General features: G+C 30.6%; 1 protein-coding gene across 3 annotated transcripts in view; it reads left to right on the forward strand.

Moving 5' to 3' along the window:
- Positions 1–22,903, forward strand: part of LOC134715607 (actin-binding LIM protein 1-like) — a 53,816-nt gene that overhangs the window by 22,981 nt on the left and 7,932 nt on the right. For all 3 annotated transcript variants that reach the window (XM_063577897.1, XM_063577900.1, XM_063577899.1), the window contains 10 exons: positions 9,843–9,984; positions 12,192–12,245; positions 13,847–13,864; positions 15,462–15,650; positions 16,524–16,787; positions 16,958–17,050; positions 18,532–18,611; positions 19,017–19,053; positions 19,639–19,667; positions 20,015–20,107. In XM_063577897.1, coding sequence (XP_063433967.1) covers positions 9,843–9,984; positions 12,192–12,245; positions 13,847–13,864; positions 15,462–15,650; positions 16,524–16,787; positions 16,958–17,050; positions 18,532–18,611; positions 19,017–19,053; positions 19,639–19,667; positions 20,015–20,107 — 999 coding nt within the window. The remainder of the gene's footprint in view (positions 1–9,842; positions 9,985–12,191; positions 12,246–13,846; positions 13,865–15,461; positions 15,651–16,523; positions 16,788–16,957; positions 17,051–18,531; positions 18,612–19,016; positions 19,054–19,638; positions 19,668–20,014; positions 20,108–22,903) is intronic.

The raw sequence follows: 22,903 nt of genomic DNA on the forward strand, positions 1-22,903 counted from the left end.
GACGATTTTTTTAGAGACCATATACGAAATATGTAAGAACACATGAGAAAGCATTGCATTCTTTTCTCCACATTACACTGGCAAATACTGTATTCCAAGACATTGAACAATATTTTTTACTTAATACTGAGTCTTGTGTTTTCTGAATTGGTACCTTACATGTGTTTATATATTGTACTATACAAAGAGATACAAGAATCGTCTTGTATATTTTTATTGTAACAAAATTCTGTGAGTAATTTGTTATGAGGTGAAAGATGTTGATCTATAATATTTATGGTGATTGAGTGGGTTAGACATGAAATTCTAGAGGTATTTAATCAACAGTAAGAAAAAAAAGATTGATATGATTGTGTTTGATCCAGGCGTTCATGTTTGTTGTTATTATAGAACTTCTATAAGAATTCTTAGATATAAATAGTATTTTACTATCTGGTTTGAAAACAGAACAGATACCTTTTAGACTTGGATGACATTGTCTTTATTAGTTGAAATTTGGGTTTTCACTAGCTTGCAGTAAAAAAATGAAAATAACACTTTATGAATTTCATGCATTCGAACAGCTTTTCTGGTTTATGATTCTAAAGTAACTAAGTATTCTATGCTGCATTTGTCATTTTGTTTGTTGTATTTGTGGTTTTTTTTTTTACCTCTTTTCAGAATTTAATCACGTTTTGTTATACCCTACAGATTTTGAAAGGGGTTAGGGGGATATAGTGACCACATTGTCCATCAGTTTGTCTGTCAATGTGCCTTGTTCCTTGTAAGTGCAACTCCTTGTAAAAGGGTGAATGGAGAGTATGTGTTTTAAGGAATTTAAACTGTCCAACACATGTTAAAAAGAGGAAATTGTCCTCAATATTGAAATATTTTGTGATAAGCATTGCTTCTGAGGGCTTAGACACATTTATATCATGCATGTGAAACGTTACTCATTTAGCTATCTGTGGATTCATTATTATTCGTTTGATACCTATTTTCGTATCACTCTAACAGTAATAATACTCATTCAGACCACTTAATGCATAGTAGGGACAGATAACATATTAGTCATTTCCTCACAGTTCAGTATTTTTGTGACTACTTTTTACCAGAATGAGAAATAGTCTTGACCTAACATTGTGTGATACAGCTTATGAGCTAGTCATTCAATTCTAAAGCATTTTTGTTTGGGATTAAACCGCATGTTAATGCTTTCTATGAAAATGTATGCTTAGAGTCTTTCAATACTGAATTATTTTTGTTGCATTTTGAAAAGCATTTTCAAATTTTCAATGTTCAATTTTTCAATTTTCGATGCTATTCTTTGGAAAATTTTGCTAATTTTCTAAAATAAAAGTTCAAATAATTGTTGATTTCACTTTTGAAGGTTAAACATGCTGTTGAGTGCAATTAAGTATTGCAGGTATATGTTACATGAAACGATTTTTACTTTTGAATGTTTATTTTTGCAAGCTGAGACTTCTATAAAGTTATAGTAGTCTCATTTGCAAGCAATAGCACTCTGTAACTTTGGTGATTATGTAACCAGACTCTGTACTGGTATCTTAAAATTACATAATACAGAACCATCATCTTTTCCTCTGTTATTTGTTTTAGACTATAGGGGCTCAGTAAAACAAAACGTCTATCAGTTCCTATTGATTAATCTGTCTAAGAAAATAACACTTTTTCAGAAAATTATTGCTGATTTTTGACATTTTATATAATTGGCTATAGAAATTATTGATAGCGATAATTACTCCTTTGGAAAATATACAAAGAGATAAGGCAGTACTCAAATCTATAGATAAGCATCACGTCTAGTAGTTTTCATCTGCAAGCAGTGTAATTTTTCCTCAAGCACAGTAATTTTCTTCATCAAGATTATTGTTGTATACCAATACATTGTATAAACAACAAGTTAGGTTCTCTTCAGAAGTCTTTAGAATAAGCTATGTCTCACTTATCTCCTAATAAGACTTATCACTTAATTTGTAGTTGCCATGAGGAAGGACATGTGCCAAATACTCAGAGCATAATCTGCTTTTCTTCTGAAGCATGAGATGACCTAGATTTTTGGGCGAGTTAATGTTGTTAAGTATTTCTGTTTGGGATTTAGTGTTTTATAGACTGTTTATCTCAAGTTGTTTTGTCATTTTTTCCTTGGTGCTATTATTTTTTATTGTCCCTTTGCTATTAGTATCGTTTCCCTCTTTTTATTCAATAGAGAGTTTATATTGGTATATGCTAATGGTTGTTTGCTATTGGAAATAGGAAAAATCAGATTCTTAGCTTTTCCTAATTGTCAATATGAATTTTGTCTTTACATTTAACCAGAGTTTTCCTATTTTTAGGCCCTCTGTTCAATTTGCCCTAAGTCCAAACCTGAAGAAATAATTAACACAGGTTTATATAATACTTAAGAAGCTATTTATCCCAGATGTTTAACACATCTCACAGATAGATTATTTATTCTTTCCTATGTTTGTTTACAGAGCTATTTGTGAAGCATTACGGCTTTATCTGAGATATTTACATTGTTTGTAGTATTTCACATACCTGATGCCTTGGTGACAACCATATCATAATCCAAGATATCTCAATGAATATTTATACCCATTTCACACATCTTTGTCTTAGTTGAGAGGGGTCTCATTGGGGGGTTCTGATCCCAGATCCCGCTTACTATTTTGTCAGATTCCCGTATCCCGCTTACACTATGTAAGTAAGCATTTCTCATTTTTTTGTAATTTCCCTGTGTCCCGCTATACTTCATTTTCCTTTTTCACAGCACAATAATTTGACTTTCACATGTTATGCTTACAAAAAAATCAGCAATCCCACGTCACGCTTAGACCCCAATGAGACCCACTTGAATAAGATTCAGCACAGCTGGCAAAAGCTGTTAGAAGAATCTTTACTTACAAGTTACATTTGACTAATTGTTTATTTGTTTAACGTCACTTTTAGCACTGTTATTTATATAGTGGCGTTAAGTTTTTATTGGTGGAGGAAGCTAGAGTGCCCAGAGAGAACCCCTGACCTTCACAGGAAAAACGATAATCCTAGCAATTAAGCTTGAGTTCTTAATGCACCTGCCACAGGTTTGGAACTTCCAATCTCATAGTTGACAGCCAGATAAACAGTTGTTGAACTACTTTGATCATCAGCCACCAAGGCACCTAGTTGCATTTGAGTCACTAGGACCTATATTTTATGTTGGAGAAACTTTGGTGAAACTTGTATTTATATAAGTCTTGTGTCATAGAAACATGTGATGTTATATCAGTAACTGTTTTATATATATATAAACAAAATCAACATTTGGGTGACAATGCCCTTTTTCTGAAGGTCAAGCAACTTATGTTTTAGATACTTAGTACATAAGACCATGTTATAAATTTCCATACCTGTATACCACTGTATCATATAACAACAGAAGAATTAGTTTTTTAAACTTTGATAATCATGACCTACATTTTATGCTTGATTTAATCATTTACATGTGGGTAGCTTTTCCCAGCAAAGTCTTCTTCATTATGGCATTGCTGTTCTTTAGGCAAATCAAGTTTTGAAAGTAAGTTGATTTTTCAAGCAGTTTCAGGATAGAACTAAGTTAAACAACAATGCAATAGGATAAAGCCATCTGTAACTGGGTCAACCAGAAAAAAAGACTTAGTATTTTGATTGGAAAGCAATTGATTATTTGGTAGGAAATTCAATTAACAACAAGTCATCCGTTAAATACTTTTTGAATAAAAGTTCCTGGATAAGTTGACAATGTTTGCCTAAGTTGATATTTCAACTCTTGAAAACTTGCCATCAAGTATGATGGGTGGAAGTTATAATGTTGGTATCTCATTTTAACTTTCTGTGCTCATGAATTAAAACTTTTGTTCTTGATATTTCTACTGCCTTGTTCTACTGTTAACTTTTAAACACATTTCCTAGCAACTATGCATAACATTGATTTGAAATTAGGTAAAGTTTGTGAGTTGTAATATAAATTGCCATGAAGTCCTGGTAATGCTATATTTAGTGATTTGCTTACTATTTTCAATATAATGTAGCATTGAATGTGTACTGTAACTAATGGGTGGGTAACTTTCAAGCTTAGTGCTAATAAGTCATATTATTACTTGGCAAGACTGTTAAAAGTTCATCTAAATTTTTTTAGGGAAAACATCATTTGCCTACTATTTTCAATATATTATAGCATTGAATGTACTATAACTAATGGGGTGTGTATTTTCAAGCTACAAGCTAACAAGCCATACTATTACTTGGCAAGTTTGTGAAAAGTTCTTATGAAAATTTCAGAAAAACATCTAACATAGTTGTATTTTAATTCCTAGTTACACTGAACAGATGTATTATTTTTTAAGTCAAGGTTAGGTCATGTTTACAAAAGCAGTGGGAAATTTATTGGAAATATGAACTGTGAAACTTCTGTGTAATTACCTGAAGTATTTACCTTGAGAAAATCAATTCATCTGGATAATGTCAATTATTGCTGTCCATTTTATTCATTTAATGATAGAGGTTATAAACTTTAGTCTGTGTTAATTATTATACAAACTTCACAAGTTTAACTGAACAAGCCAGGTGCCCTTCTCTAATTAAAATCCCCCTTTTGTTATCAAGTTTAATCAATTAGTGCAAAGTTCAAAATAAAATGTGGAAAACTTTTCAATACTATGTATTACTAATTATTACAAGTCAATACTGTGGCTACTCCATTCTTTTTGGATTTCATGAATATGCAGATCATTTTTACTGAATGACATAGGGATTACAATTCAGCGATTGCGTAAATGAAGTGATCGTAAACTATTTGTATGAAGCTGCTGTTATATATTTCAAAAGGTAGACAACCATAAAAAAGCATCATGCCTTGTATGCTGATGCCTTATGTCACAAGTTTCCTTCTGTCATATGTCTATTGTCCTTGACCTCATTTTCATGGTTCAGTCATGATCTCTGTTAACATGATGAGTGAAAGGATTTGTTATATGGGTTCCTTGTAAGTTCTATATGACTCTCGCTCAGGATTGACCTTGACTCCATTTCATGGGTCTGTGATCAAGGTTCATTTTTCGTGATCAATTCTGTATCTCAGATAATATAAAAAGTAGGCAACTATATTTAAAGTATGGAATGATTGCAAGGGGCAAATGTCTTGTCTTGCTGGTTTCATATGACCTGGAACTCATTTTCATGATTCAATGGTCAACATAAAGTTTTCATGGTTTTGTCAATTTATCAGATACTATTAGCAATAGGTAAATTATATTTTATGTTAGGAATAATTGTAAGGTGTATTTGTCTGTTAGCCAGGTTCATATGACCTTGACCTCATTTTCATGATTCATTGGTCATTTTTTAGATTTTGAGCTATGATCTATTTCTCAAGTACTATAAGCCATAGGACCACTGTATTGAGTGTCTGGTGTACATATCCGTCTGGCAATGTTCATCTGAATAACCTCATTTTCATGGATTTGACATTGATAATAACTTTATGAGATACTTGTATTACATGTAAAACCTTTTTTCATTCAGACTTTCAACATAAATTCAATCATAAAACAAGGGAGATATTTCTGTTGTGCACTCTTGTTGAATTTATGATCTGATATTTCAGTTTGAAAAGGAAAAGATTAAACCAGATATAATGTGTTTAAAAAACATTTTGTAAACCACAGAGAATAACAGAAGCACCAGTTAATAAAGTTTTTTTCTCAATCAAGTTGGGGGAAAAATGCAATAAATCATCACCTTATTATATTATGAATTCCTAGATCTGCCTTGTCCCATGAAAATAGAAGGAAATTGTATTAGTTAACTAAAGGTTTATTGTCAGATCAATTAATCACTAAATGCCATGTTGTAGGCTGGAGAATGTCAACATCAAGTCATCACAGGTGAAATATACATGTAAATAAATAATAAAGTTATATTATAATTGATTTTATTGCTTGCCTTGTTAACAGTGCAATGACATAGCCTTGGTAAGGTTAGGTTATAATCTTGTTAAGTGCAAGGTCACATAAGCTGCATCTTTTTTACATTTTCATTGAACATGTATAACTTAATGAAGCAAATGTTTTACAAATCGAGCATTTATTTTGCAACAAAATAGAAAATATCAATAAATGTTGATTTTTAATTTAACGTGTAGAAATTTTTGAAAGGCCATACAGAAATGACCGAAAAGGATTCAATCCATTTATTAAACTCTTCATGCCTACGGAAATGTTAAAAGTCTAAAGTTGATTCTTTTACTGATCAAAAGCTTATATTAAGTTATCTGTCTATCTATTTCAGAACATTCATACATTTCATTTGCTCGTTTTCTAGCTTCTTTGTCATTGGTGGTTGAGAATTGTCTCATATTGGCGATCATCTTAATTTTGTATACATTTCTTGTGTTCCAATTTAATTTGTGTTTGTGCTGTTGTCAGATGTCTTAAGTGTACTCCAGCATCAAAACTTAGAAAGTTGTTTTCTTTCCAAAATATGCACAGGAAGAAGTTAGAACGTAAACAAATATTTAATTTAATTAGGCCAGCTGCTGTTGCCAACATAACTGATCAACTGATTTGTACTGTATCAACTTATGTTTATATTATGTAGGTGGATAGTTAACATATTTATGTTTTGTCTCTTCTTGTGTTTTTTTGGGCATCACCAACTATTACTAAGATCGAAATGTATGAAGAATATGATGTGAAGAAGAGGTTACAACTACACAGATGTTACATGTGGAGCAGGATCTGTTTACCCTTCTGGAGCACCTGAGCTGATCACCCCATTTTTCGGTGGATCTCATTTGTCTTTAGTTTTCTGTTGTGTTTGTCTTTTGTTTGTTGTTTTGTTGTTTTGCAAAGGCGTTGTCAGTTTGTCATCGACTTGTGGATTTAGATATCGTCCATCTCACTTTTTCAAACATAGCACTGATACACAAACTTGACAATGAAAGAAAAAGAGCCCGTTATCAGGTATTTTGTTGCGCAAGGGGGTACAAAACATGGTTGCCACTAGTGAACTGATAAAAGTAAAACTCATTTGAATTGCTTGTCTTCAGAAATCTTTTGGATATTGTAAGAAAGTTGTACCATACATTGATTCATTGGTGTAAAGTTTGTTGATTATTGCCCGATAAAATATTTACTCACATTATTTATACCATGTTAAATTATAGGGAAAATTATCTTTAGCATGTAATTCATTCTATTTTTTAACATTATCTCCTTAGGGCAAGATTTACCTATAAATGTGAGACTGAATAAATGGCCGTCTGTAACATAAATAGTGTTGAACTTCACAGTTTGAAATATTGTTGAAAAGCTGTTTCCAAGACTATAACAATAAAAAGCCAGGAGTTTAATGTTAACATCAAAGTTTTGAAGCTATATACAATTTTGTACCTGTTCAAAATATAAAACTGAAGAGATGGGGCATGATAAAACACTAATATTAAGTTTGTTGTGTGAATTTTATATATGTAATATTTATTTGATGTATTTAAGAGGCCATTACTTTAAAGAGGTGTTTAGATATTCTAGCTCTGATTCTTTGAAGACAGAGGTGAAAGAGGTTGTTCACAATTAGGCCGTCTGCTATTGAACATTAATTTGACAGAATGATAGACAGAAGTGTCAAATTTTACACTATATGAACTCCATCTAGTAATTTGTAATATGTGTACCATGTAAAAGGCAAAGCCAAAATAATTTTAATTATACATAACATAGTCAAACATTATTATTTAAATAATGTGTTGGTTCAGTCACAAAATAATGAAGAAATAGGTGGAATGCTTTTCTCTTGAACAGTTATCTCGTTTTGTTGTTATTAGTTGGATTGTACATAGTGTTGATTGCATTGAAGATATAACGTGATCTAAAGCAGACATGATCATATTTTTGGAATTTCTAGTGCCTTTCCTATTTTTCATATGGACCCTGTCTGTGGGAGTGGCAGTTAGTAAAAACCCAAACAAGTAAAAAAAAAAAAAACCCTAATCAGTCTGCTTTTAATTGGCTGAACTGATCCTATATTCCAAGTTCTTTGAAATAAGAAAAAGAAGGAAAAGATAGGATAGGCTTTGTTGAAGGCAGCACAATGACTTAAAGACACCAACTTCACCGTCATTTGGTCTCGAGTTGAGAGAAGGTAGAACACTGACTTATACTTCTACGTCATTTGGTCCCTGGTGGAGAGTTGTCTAATTGGCAATCATACCACATTTATTTTATTCTCATGTTTATGTATGTAGATATAATTAATCTTTTAAGCAATGACGAATGACAAAAATCACAGGAGAATCAGAGGAAGGTTCATAAAAATTCAGTCATTGAACTTTCCACAACTGAACCTTTATGTGTTAGACGTTTATTTTTATGGCCTCGCAACAAAGTTGTCGGTGCCATATAGTTTTACCCTTGTCCGAAATTCCGTCATTCGGTTACAGATCAAGTTGAAGGTTTGTTCCGGTCCACTAATTTTGGCCGAAATTACGGGCGTTGGACTTTGAGAATTTGTTGAAAATCGTTGAAAATCACAGTAATACAGACTTTTTTTCTAAAAGCCTTCAGATATTGGGCTGATTTTTTATATGTGAGTTAACCATGATGATTTACAGATCAAGTTTAAGTTTCGTTCCGCTCCACTAATTTTTGCCGAAATTACGGGCTTTGGACTTTGAGAAATTGTTGAAAATCAGTTATACAGACTTTTTTTCTAAATGCCTTCAGATATTGGGCTGATTTTTTATATGCGAGTTAACCATGATGAGTTACAGATCAAGTTGAAGTTTTGTTCCGCTCCACTAATTTATGCTGAAATTACGGGCTTTGGACTTTGAGAATTTGTTGAAAATCATTGAAAATCACAGTAATACAGACTTTTTTTCTAAACGCCTTCAGATATTGGGCTGATTTTTGGTATGTGAGTTAATCATGATAAGTCACAGGTCAAGTTCAAGTTAAGTTCTGCTCAGCTAATTTTTGCTGAAATTACGGGCTTTGGACTTTGATAAAGTATTGAAAATCACAGTTATACAGATTTTTTTTCTATACGCCTCCAGATTTTGAGCTGATGTTTGATATATGAGACTACCATCATGTTTGTGTCCACATGTGTTTATATTGAAATTGCAGATTTTTCAACTTTTTGGGGCTTTGACACATCTAGTTTCAAAATGTTTTTGTCAACATCAGATATGAATATTAACCTTGACTGTATGTTTAGTGGCCATTGATATGTATCTTAGACAAATGGTAGATAGTTTATGAACATAAATGATTTATAAAAAAAAAATCATAAAAAATAGAATTAGTTTTCCTTGAATTTAGGAAAGGTGGTAAACCACTATTAAATTCTGAATGAAAAAGTTGTTATCAGATTTTTATTAGTAAGTAAAACACCCTTCTACGAGATATTTAAACAAATGTTACATGTAAAACTACAAGATTTATCCGTTATAGGAAGTTTTTACTGAAATGAAAAGAATCAACCTACAAACAATATATTAACTGTGAACAAACAATTAATAATAAAAAATGATCAATTCAAATATTTGACCCTTGTTATTTCAAATAACATATGAAAAACATAGCAAATACATACTTTTATTTAGTTTTAATGAACAATTTACGATTATTATTTACCCACTTACAACTTTTCATGTGTCTTCTTAGGCATTCTTGTTTGAAAAAAAATAGTTTCTTATACATCAAACAACAAATGATAGAAACATTTCAGGACAAAAAACAAAAACATTGTTTTCAGGGTGAAAATTACAAAAGTAACTTGTTAGTTGTATTAATGTTATAACTATCGTGGTTTCTTTTCAGGATTCTTTAGATGAGAGAGGATCTGCACTCAGTTTTGGGAAATTTTACAACAGTAGTTATTTACAGAAAGCAACTTACTTAAAGAAAGCCACAACTACACCAACAACAAATGGCCAAAAATCTCCACATTTTCACAGACCAGGTAGGTACAAAACCTAATACAAATGGCAAAAATTATACACATTTTTGTAGGCCAAGAAGGTACCACACATTATGCAAAGTTACCTAAATGTCTACATATTCATAGACTAGGAAGGTACCACACATACTACAAATAGCCCAAACATTTCCCTGGAAGGTACCAATAATATTACAAATGACAAAAAATCTCCACATTTACATAAACTAGTTAGTTCATATATTATTCCAACAGAATTTTAAATGAAATGAGTAACATGGAGGGTACCAGACTTGGAAAAAGAACTGCATGCCTTATCTGAAGCACCTCAGTATATCCCAGCTTTTTGAGGGGAGTTCGTTGCTGATCTTCATTCTTCTGTGAGGGATGTACATCAATTAGACAGCAACCTTACTACACAAATAGGCTCAGATGTGATACTGCACATTGAGAGTATTTTAATGCCAGTTTCTCTCCTACTACACAATTATTCTGATTTTAGAGTGACCAATTGAAAATGATTATAACAGTAAAATTATCAACACATGGCATCACAAATAAATAAATAGTATTTGTTGTAGATGGTAAAATGTATTTATAAACATTATTTTGACAATCTGTGTCTTTAAAAAATATTTCAGATCTAAAAAAGATTAAGATCACAAAAAATTTAATACCTAAAGTTAATGTCATTGACATGAGATATGAAAAATAAATAATGTATCTGTTAAGGGATCTATCAAATTTAAATAAAGTCATAAAAAAATAATTTATATCCTTGTTTTCTGTTTGTTATAACAATTTTTTTTTCTTCAAAACCTTGAACCTTTTCAACAATAAGTGTGTTTTCTGATCTTATGTGATATAACACCAAGTTTTGACCAAACTTTACTAATTTAAGTTTTGGAAATGTAATTTTTATAAGACCGCAAAAATTATAATTTTTTTTTGTCGTACATTGGTATCACGTCGTCGTCGTCTGCGTTGGGATTGATTTGTGGTTTTTTGGTCCTAACAGTTTAGGAATGGGGGCCAAAAAGTGGCACAAATAAGCATTTTTTTGGTTTTCGCACAATAACTTTAGTTTAAGTAACTAGAAATCTATGAAATTTAAACACAAGGTTTATGATCACAAAAGAAAGGTTGGGATTGATTTTGGGAGTTTTGGTCCCAACACTTTAAGAATTAGGGGCCAAAAGGATCCAAAATTAAACTTTGTTTGATTTCATCAAAAATTGAATTATTGGGGTTCTTTGATATGCCGAATCTAACCGTGTATCAACATTCTTAATTTTTGGTCCCGTTTTCAAATTGATCTACATTGAGGTCCAAAGGGTCCAAAATTAAACTTAGTTTGGTTTAAACAAAAATTGAATTCTTGGGGTTCTTTGATATGTTGAGTCTGAACATGTACATAGATTTTTTATTATGGGCCCAGTTTTCAAGTTGGTTCAAATCGGGGTCCAAAATTAAACTTTTTGTTTGATTTCAACAAAAATTGAATATATGGGGTTTCTTTGATATGCTGAATCTAACCATGTACTTAGATTTTTGATATTTGGGCCCCTTTATCAAATTGGTCCACATTGAGTTTTAAAGAGTCCAAAATTGAACTTTTATATTTGATTTCATCAAAATTTGAATTCTTGGGGTTCTTTGATATGCTGAATCTAACCATGTATTTAGATTTTTAATATTGGACCATAATAGGTAAATGTCCAATTTTTTTTTTTAAGCTCTTAGACCACGTTCATTCTGTGTCAGAAACCTATTCTGTATCAAATATTTTATCACAATCCAAATTCAGAGCTGTATCAAGCTTGAATGTTGTGTCCATACTTGCCCCAACTGTTCTTGGTTCAACCTCTGTGGTCGTATCAAGCTGCGCCCTTTGGAGCATCTGGTTCACAATTGAATTGTTTTACATTTTGTCATGTTGGTGCCTTTTATAGCTGACTTTACAGTATGAGTTTTGCTCATTGCTGAAGGCTGTACAGTGACCTTGAGTTATTTTCATGCACAGCATTTGATCTCTTGGAGAAAAAAAAATGTCTGATTTATTCATTAGATTCTAACACATTTCCTTGTTGTTATGATGTTCTCAAAACTTACTTTTTGAATGCTTTGGTATATCAAAATTTTCTTGTAGGGTATACTATTCATGTACACAACTTATATTTAATAACATATTTCATAATAAATACATATATGCAAATTTTATTTTTTTTCAGCAAATTTCTCCTATAACAAAGGCACACCACAGTATCTCAAATCAACCAACAAAAGTAAGTGTATGATAACTATCATGATACAAATTCTTGATTATATAAATTATTTGAGTGAAGGGCTAAAATCCTAATAAGCAAACTTGTATTACCAAAAGAGGATATGTAATCGAAATCTGATTGTGGAAAACAAAGATTAAAACTTATTTGAAAGGAGTAAGTTCGGTAAGGGCCATATTTGGCCCCAATTATAAAGTTCATAGTTACAAGACAATAAATGTTTTAAGTTGCCTTAAAGACATGTTAGAAAGTTAAACCGAACTGTTTTTCTCAAAGTTTAATTCTAAAATGTTGATTTTTACATCCAAAAAGGTCAAGATAAGGGATTTTGGTGAAATTTGACAAAATCAGCTAGATTTCAACCAAATAAAGGACAAGGAAACATAGAGCGCAGGAGTCGACAAGCTAAATATTCAAATAAGACATGTGAAACGTCTTCACAAACATTATTTTAAAAGATCTTTGTTGTCGAGGTATGCGCTCAAGGTTTCCTGTCCAATAATCTATTGAAATTTACCCATTTTCATTGATTTTTTCGTGAAAAATCAATATGAGTACAACTTGTGACTTCAAAATGAAACGCAGAAACGTAAAATTATCAACAAAATGGTTTATATCGTAGCCAATCAATGTTTTAGCTATGCTTTATCGTGATATTGGTCGATAAATCCGAATTTGACATTTACTCTAAAAAGGGGGGCCATTTTAGGACCTTATCGAACACACTCCTTTAAGCACTGAGTTAAATTAGGTTTACAGATTTTTATTTCCTGAGATCAATTATATAATTGATTAAAAGGTTTTCATCATATCAAGAGAATAGAAATGAAATATTAATAGTCAATGTTTGATTAAGTGGTCACACATGCTTGGTTAGATTGATAGTCAATGTTTAATTGAGGAGTAACACATGCTTAATATATGAACTAACTAAATGAATATAACAAGTAGTTATATTTGTGGCATGTTTGTACTGTATCTCCTTTTTACTTCCTTAGGATATTGGAGGTTTATATCATTATAATATTTTGGGTAAAATATAGATAAAAAAAAATCTATAAATATATATGAACATACACATAGGAAAGGGCATCATTAATTGGGGGATTTTTTTTTGAAAATGAAATGAAAAGGTAACAAATGTTCTTGTTTTCTTTCTATTTCACTATTGGAATATACAATTTTGATTATTTCTTTACACTTTATCTGGTTTAATTATCTCCCTTTGAATTGTAACACATTTGTGCAAAGTTTATCTCCCCTGTCACAATCACAGTTTTTTTGTTTCTGACAAGAATAGGTCAATAAATGTAGTATATGTCTTCAATATATATTGAATATAGCATGTTTTAGCAAAGTAAGTAATAGTAAATTATCAGTTTACTTTAATGTTTTATTGTTTGCAAATTTTATAGATATGAAATACAGTTACTTATTTCACAAAAAAATCTTACAAGAAAAAATAATCATAACTCTTTGAGATAACCTTGCAATCCATTTTTGGTGGCAGATTTTATTTATGAAAGAGCACCAGACTTTCAAAACAGCATTGTCATCCTTATATGGAATTCAACCTTAACCTCTATTTGTTTCTATTTTAGGTGGAATGGCTGCTTTGGGTATGTATAACACTTTACTGGGTCGACAGATGAAAAGGCTGTATAAATGTGTGACCCTTTTCAAAAAGTAATGCATCACATGTTTTACCTCTGAATTCTGAAGTTACCATTTAAGGAACAGGATATATAATATTTTGGTTTTAAGAAGAATCATTCTCCAAATTGAAGGGTAGTTTCATATTTCATGTAATTGACTCTCATCAAAATTGGCTCGTACATATAAAATGAATGATGTCCCTCCAGATTGTTTATCTGACAGCTGCCAGTATGCAATTATTTTAATTTCAAATCATTGTTCGAATAAAGAAATGGGATCCTAACCAAACAGGGGTTGACAGTGTCCATCAGGGAAAAATTATTGAATTTGAGGTTCATTTGGTCTAAAAGGGTAATTTTAATTGGGAAAGAGCAGTTTAGCTGTGATGTAGCTTTGAAATAAAGATAGACCATGTAGAAACAGAAACAGATTTGACAAAACTTTTGATAACACAAATGAGGAGGAAATCAACCTGAATACAACTTTGAAGCTGATCCCTGAAGAACAATAGATCTTAAAGTAATATATCCTCTAACATGAAAGTACTAAAAGTAGAACTTTTAAGAACATTTTTTAGGTTCTTAAATCAATATTCTGCAATTAGTTTTTTGATTTGAAAAAATCATTATGTAACAAAACCTACTGATTAAATTGTACCATATTTTAAAACTCATTAAATTCTTATAAGTGTATTTTTAATTGAGATATCTGAAAGTATTCATAATTTCTAGAGTCTTGAGATATGTTATAGATTATAAATGTCTTTTTGATTTATTTCTAGGTTATGAAAATCAGCTTATTAACTTAATTTGTGTCAAATGAAAATCTGAGTAAGAATTAGTTCTGTACTTTGGCCAAAATAAAAGAATTTAAAATAGCAAATGAAATATAATTCAGTCTTCAAGGATTAAAACTCATGTATAAAATTCAAAGAACATATTTTTTTTTTTCATTTGCATGGTTTAAGAAAAGTGGGTTAATGGGGATTGATGTAGATATGATGAGCGTCATACAAATATATTTAAGAAATCTGTTAAATTTATATTGAATGATATAACTGTTAACTAATTAAATTTCTGAAGGTTTAAATTAGAATTATGGCTCAGTTTGTTAGTTGTACTCAATTCCACTTCCTTGCAAATGAGAGCTTGCCATTGTATCATCCAGAACTGATGTTTTATGAATTATAGTTATATAAAAATTAAACAGTGTAGCTTGATTATATATTTGTGGTACTGTTCTATGATTTGTTTTAAAGGATAATTATGAAAAAAATAGTTTTAAAAACTGTAAAATTAAAATGTGCACTGGACATGTTTTAACCATCATGCTCGTGTTTATTTAAATCATTAGTTTCAAGAGTTAGACCTCTTTCATGTAAGTGTTAACCATTTTGATCATGCTTAAAATTGTATATAAATGATGTCCACCAGGACAAAAGGTAGAACTATTGAGGATTCACCTCTTTTACTGCAATATGTATACAGCAACAAAAAAATGTTTTCCTTTGAAAAATGTTTATATAAGCATGAGTAAAATCTTTTATACTTTTTTTTTTAGCATCTGGTGGTAAGGTGATAGTGAAGAGAACAAGACGAGCATCCTCACCTGCTGATCTCAAGAATAATGAAGCAATTCGTCTCAGCATGTACCCAAGTGCCAAGAAACCACTCGCTAATGAATTAGAAAAAATAGAACGAGAAGACTGGCCAGCACCTCCTGCTTTAGCCTCTATATTACCTGAATTAAGTAGGTCATTTTATCCATTTCAAGATTATTTCATGCAATCAAAACTGCAGGTGACTGGAATGATAGTTATCAATTTTCATGGCTTTATCACTTTTGAGATAAAAAAAAAAACAAAAAAACTTAGTGCATTTTTTTATGAACATTTCAAGAAAGTTATCAATGAAATATATACTCAAATATTCAAGTTGTAATGTGTACATGTATAACCACACTTGTCTAGAACTTTATATGAATTGTGCAAGCCATCAAGTTATATATGGAAAACAAGCATTTGATACGTTATTACGTAGAAATGATTTCTTACAGAGTTTTAAGTTGAATCACGTTTCTTAGCAGTCTTCTCACTTAAATTTAAAGTCGTTCATAGATTTTTACATGCCATAGTTTTCAATTCCCTTGTGTTATTTTTCATCCATACACACACAGTCCATTACAAAATGATGCACAAAAAGGACCAAATATACAGCACAAAAAGCTCAAAAACCTTACTCATCTTCAAAAAAATAGATAAAACACATGGTCTAGATATCTTGAATTTGTACCAAAACAAAATGTTTTACATGCACACAAACCTCACCCATTGCATTTCTACACCATTTGTCTATCTTAATAAGTATGAGTTGTCAATATTCAACTTCAAAATTATACTTTCTCCTATATGCATTCTACCTGAAAATAAAAAGATAATAAATCGATGTTATTGAACCTTGTACATTAAAAAAAGGTAGTTAGGTTCAACTGATTAATTGAATACTGAAACCTCAATTTTCACAAGCTCTTCCTTGAGTTTTACCCCTTATATTTATTTATTCCTATAAAAGCTGTCTTTACATAGCAAATAATTAATAATATATATGAATATTTCAATTTAAGTGCGACAGCGGAGGAAGAGTAGAGGAGAGAGAGATGAGGACAGTGATGATGAAGCTCCCCAAGAAGATCCGAAAATTCAAAGAGAAATAGAAGAATTATCTAAATTTAAAGACACTTCTGGTATAGGCAAAATTATTTATAAAGAGTTGGCTGAAAGGAAAGCTCAGCCAATGAAATTGTTAGATCCATGGAAAGCCTCACGAGTACCTGGTGCTGATCATGAACCTAAATATTGTACTAGATATCAGTCACCAATGTTTGCATGTAAGTTTAGAGGCTTATTGTGTGGATATGTGGATTTTTATATGTATTTGTTTGTAAATATACCATTTGAAACCTTTATTTTTTCAAAAAATTTAAACCAGTTAGTTGCAATGCAATTATATAGACAAAGTTAAAAAAATTGATGCTGATATTTTACTTTTATATTACAGCACCTTCACGGTTTGTAGATAGACCAAAGAGAAGTTGGGACGACAGTGATATTAGAGGGTACAGAACTATAACTACATTGTCCAATTATCCAGGTACATATTCTCTTGTTCTTTATGTGATCAAACTTATAAATTATCCAGGTTATTTATGAATAAAATATGGTAAAGAAGATAGAAATGCATGTATGTATTACACATTTATAAAAACAATTTTATTGTAAAATCAGCTGCATTCTAATGGTTATAGTTAGAAAAAAAGCTGTTTAAGTCGCGCTGTGAAATATTTGGTACTGTTTTTCCCAGGGAATTGTTACAAAAGAGCATCAGGTTTAAATGATCTCAAAAGAAGAAGAAAAAGGCATTTGATATTATAAAGCATTCACAGCTGATATAATTAAGAAAAAGGTGTTTGGCAATAAACTTTATAGGCAATCATACCACACCCTTAGTTTATATTCAATGTAATATACTTAATTAATGATAAAGACATAATAAATAATGAAAAATCGAACCAATGAGCTTCAGCCTACCTTTACTAACTTATTTTAGACATTTTAACTAATTTTTCGTGTTATAGATGAGAGTTAACTTTTTCACAATACTGTCTCTCTCTTAATGTATAATTCTCACCATGGTTTTGATAACATGTAAATTATCACTTCCATATTTTGTAATGATGCACAATTATCTATATGTTTTTATCCTGATAACTGTGACCTTATATTATTTAATGATTGCAGCAATTGCTAAAGTATTGTTGTTTAAGACCTTCTTGATTTTGAATGTGTTTTCTAATATTGTTTTATTCAAGTTCTTGTGAAAATTAAATGCAGATTTTTAGTTTCTGTAAAAATTAACACTACATATATTATTAAAACACTGTAGATGTGATAATAAACACTGAAGATATGATGTAACATGCACATGTATCAATATACAAAGATAGTCTTTGTATGAGGTCGATACATGGATATATTGACCTGAAAGAAGTATATTGACTGAGGACGAAGTCCGAGGTCGATATTTTTCTTTGGGTCGATATATCCTGTATTGACCTCATAAAAAGGCTATATTTGTTATATTATTAATTTCCGATCATATTTGTTTCAAAATCGTCATTTGATATTGTTTGAATATTTTATTGTCTCCTTGACAATACCAGCATATAAGTTGTTATTTCATTTACTTTTTTTTTTTTTTTTTTTTTTTTTATACATCTTATGTATTTGAAGATTTTTTTCGTCAAATTTCTATTCATTATTCGATTCTAGACAGTAAATACTCCCATGAAAGACCTCCTTTGAAATTATCACACAGTACATAGTTCTTCTCCAGCATGGTTCGTAAAAAAAGAGGCCAAAGACAGTTAAATTTATAAGTTGTAAACAAACTGACAACACTGTAGTAAAAATTGAAGAGATCAAAAGACAAACAGCAGTTTAAAAAAGACAACATAGAAACTTAACTTGTATATGAAAGGCTTTTAGACTACCCTTTGCTTTTCATTTTAAATAAACTTTATCTTATATATTTTTCATCTACATTTTTAACTTTGAAGCCTATTGTTTTTACAGTTGCTAAGCCAGGTTATGGTATGGAACCAAGAGCCCACACATTACCCCTACAAGGAATGTATGGAGGTCATATAGATTTTGTAAGTAATCGTAAGGAAAATCTTTTCTGATTTAGATTTTATTAAGTTATGATGTAGTGTATGAATTAGCAATGAAAAGAATTTAAAGATTTAAAATTGTCTTGAAAGTATTATTTTATAGCACAAAAAAACCATAGGAAAAGTGTTTGTTCTGTTCTGTTGAAGTACTGCTATAAGAAGTCAATTTTATGTAATGATTCACAGCACTGAGAAAGTGTCAATTCAAAGTACCGCCAGTTTCTTACAATTTCTTAATTTCACAATCGACTCCTGGAAAATGTTTAACGAAATTTGTAATGTTTCAAAGAGCTGATGTCTTATACATTCAGGTAGTATTGTATTGCTTTAAATGGTCTATTTATAGCTGTCAAATAAAGTAAAATGTGATATATATTATATTTTCAGAGATATTTTGATTTTGAAACACATAGATCTAGTAGATGTAAGTATAGACTACTTTCATTTACTGTCGCTTTGTTTTTATTTATATCAAAAAGTGTACATTTGGGGTAAAAAAAAAGAAGCAATAGACACAAATAGGATAATGTTAATAAAATCAAGTCAAAAGAAAAACTGACAATACCATAGTTAGAAATTAAAAACAACAGAAAATCAAATATCAATATAAAGACTGAGCATTACAAACCCAATCTACAATCCATAGGGATCTCCTGTGCTGTGGAAGCCAATGGCAAGCACAAATAATAACACATTATAAATACCATGCAAGATCTAGGTATTTCTAAACATTTCATCAGTTGATTTTGCAATATGATAAAATGGAAAGGACAACTTGTATGATGACACTGGAAGTACATTTCCACTTGTTATTAGATTGGCTTCACTAAAATACAAAGATTTCCCAGTAAATTAGCAATGATGATTTCACATGGGAATTAATCCAACAAATTTACGCATCTGATATCATACAAGGATATGTGTTGTCAAGACATTGTTCATATTGCATCAAAACTAAAAAAACTCGATTTATTCGTTTTATATCGTAACATTTTCATTTTTGTTTCAGATACATCATCATCAACCATGAACACAGAGGTAAGGTATTAAAAAGTAGTTTATTTAAAAAAAAAAAAATCATTTAAAAAATAGTTCATTCAAAAATAAGTTAAAAATAAAAAAGTTCCTCATTTTTAAAAATTCCAAACAAAAATGTGTTATGATTAATTTCAATTTTGTGTGACACTTCTAAAACAAGTGAACCTGAAACTGAAAGCAAATGTAAAGTTACAATATCAGACATGTTAGAAATAATGATACCATCCTTTGAGAGGAATGCAAGTAAACAAAATGTAATGTGTATACATACTTTCTTTCTATATTTGTTTTTCCTTTCTTGATTTACATGTGCATTTTGATACTAAACAATGCATTTTCTTTTACAGAGAGAGTCATTCGGTTATAGTTTTAGTGACAAACCCGGTGTGTCGTTACTTACATTACAAAAAAGTAGTTGGCATACGGAGGCTGAACCACAGGTAAGACATGAAAATATAAAATATAACTTGTTTGATAATGTTTGAAATAATTTATCCAAGAATTTGACTGTAAAAAAACTGTAGTTACTGATCAATATATTACCATTTTAAACTGTAAATAATGTTAACATGTTTCATATGTAGGGACCAAGGAGGTTATATTAAAAGGAGAGAGGACGAAAGACGATAATTACACATAAAATGTTACCGACTTTTCTGTAAGTGGGTGTTAATTAGTTGAGATCGACTCTGTCACAGAGGGAGATTTTGTCCTAATTACATACCTGAGTAAGAACGGAAACACCTGAGGTGTCATAAACTGACCGGATATACAATTATTGAAATGTTAATCAGATTTTTTGTGATATTTTTTATAAAGTAATTAAAAATTAAAATTTTATGTTAAAAGTAAACTTATTACCAATAGAAATAAAACGAATATCCGTCTCATTGCCGTCAATGTTTAATTCAACAGTCATAACAGAAAGTCACTTTTATGTTGTTCCAGATAAATTTCTCTATGTTTCAATTGCAAATATTCCTTCCGGTCGTTACCGGTCACCGTAACTAAAGAACTTTGCATATTCATATATTTTCTATGATTATTACCTGCCAATTCTCATAAGCAGAAATTGACCGGTGAAGCGAAAATCTTTGTTGAAAGTAATGTAGTGTTGTATAAAAATCGCTCACTAACTTTCCTTTAAACCCTCATAACTTTGTCATTTCTTTATCTTTTTTCACTGTAGACAGACGGTTGATTTTAAAATTGAACTTCAAATCTTTTTCCAAATCATAAACACCTATGCACTGCACTGTAACTAGAAATACACCCGGTACATCAGAGGGCCATGTCAAGTGGGTGATAAACATGTCGGTTTCTTTATAATTTTATAATTTTTCTCCGATCAAACTGCTATCCTGGGGATGCTAATTTTGTATCAAGCAGAGTGTTCACTCTCCTTCTAATATAACCTCCTTGGTAGGGACTTAATTCAAGGGACCAAGATGTTTTTATTGAATTAAAAAAAAAAAACTACCCAAAAAAAAATCACTCTAGGAAGCACTGGTAACCAATCTTAGTAAAGAATGTATAGTTATACAAATCATAAAAGATTTATTAAAAGATAAAATGTATGTTAGACTTGGGAAGAAATAAAACATTAATTATAATAAAACACGGCTGTGCAGTATAAAGAAATCTTTTTAAAGATTGTGTGTTTTAAGTATATTATAACTGATGAGAAACTCGAACATTGATGTGAAAAAAAGATACGATTTCAGAATGTGTAACATGACAGTACCCAAATTGCACCTATTTTGACAGTTTTTCCAACTACGTTTTTTTATGATCAAGACAAACATTTCCATTTTGTGTTTATTTTGTTGCCGTATCCTTCTTTATTATATAGGTACATCAATTTGATTTTCAATTCACATGGAATCATAGAAAAATTGGTCTGAACTACCCTCCAAACCATCAATGATTCTGTAATTATAGATTATTTATGTTTTTTTAAACGAGATGCATTTTCTCATTCTCATCTCATCGAAGGGCGGAGCCCTGAGATGAGATGAGAATGAGAAAATGCATCGAGTTTAAAAAAAACATAAATAATCTATTTATCGCTATTATTTGTATTTTCGGATATCATTTAATTTAAATTTCAGTAAAAAAAAGTATCTTATACGATGATAATGCATTTTCTTTAGTGGTACTATTTTTTTTGGCGTAGGCTTATTTGATATATATATGTAGTCGCTCAGGTAGTTCATTCATTTGCTAAAAAGATGTCTCATCTGACCATCCGGCGTGTTCAAATATGGCGAATACCATTTTCACTGTTCATAAGCTGTAATTTGGTGTTTCTACGTATCAAAATGAAGTGAACGGTTGAATATATTATGTATTTTCAAAGGAGACGAAGAAATATACATGCATGAAGAAATGTACATGCAGACAGACCTACGATGATTTGAAGTAGACTTATGTAAAAAAAAAAAGGATTTTTTTTATTTGTTCATAACATGATTTGATTACTTTTATTAACTTCCAATAAATTATTTATCGGCGAAATTCACGGTAAAATATTAAAACGAGAAATCATCTTTTATTGTTGACATTTCAACGAAGTCATCCGATAACAGTTTTTTGTATAGTTCTGGCTAATCTTTTCTGATTGGCCGACACTCTAGCGCATGAATTATATTAGTCACTGTTGCTAAGGACCTTAGAAACTAGCGATAATTTTCATTCTCACTCTACACGAGTGATATGAAAATTATCACAAAAAAACATCAAAGGAAAAATACAGATAATAGCGATAATGAGGAGTACCCAAATTGCATCCATGCTTAAATTTGCATCGTCAAAAGTCGAATAACAAAGCTTTTGTTTACTTTTTTTCAAATATTTTGAACAATTGGATATTTATCCATGCTGACTCTTCTTTTTTTAAGAAATGGATACTTGAAGCATATTATATTTGCTAATTTCAAATAGATGACGTTTTGATGACATCGCATGGCGAGGTTTCAGTACATTTTGCTTTTTTAGTAAACACTTCATCTGTTGATAAATACTGTAAACGTTTTGTGTGTATCTTAATATGTTTACATTTGTTGAAAGACGTGCATACTATCGGATCATTAAAATACAACTTGTTTAGTCTCTAGGAAATCTTGTAAGATTTCCACTGCTATTTTTGCTAAAAAGGTGCAATTTGGGTACTCGTTGCAATTTGGGTACCGTTACGTTACATTGGTCTAAAAACATCAGGTTAAATTGTTGTCCAT

The sequence above is a fragment of the Mytilus trossulus genome, chromosome 4, assembly GCF_036588685.1.
Source record: "Mytilus trossulus isolate FHL-02 chromosome 4, PNRI_Mtr1.1.1.hap1, whole genome shotgun sequence".
Taxonomy (NCBI): domain Eukaryota; kingdom Metazoa; phylum Mollusca; class Bivalvia; order Mytilida; family Mytilidae; genus Mytilus; species Mytilus trossulus.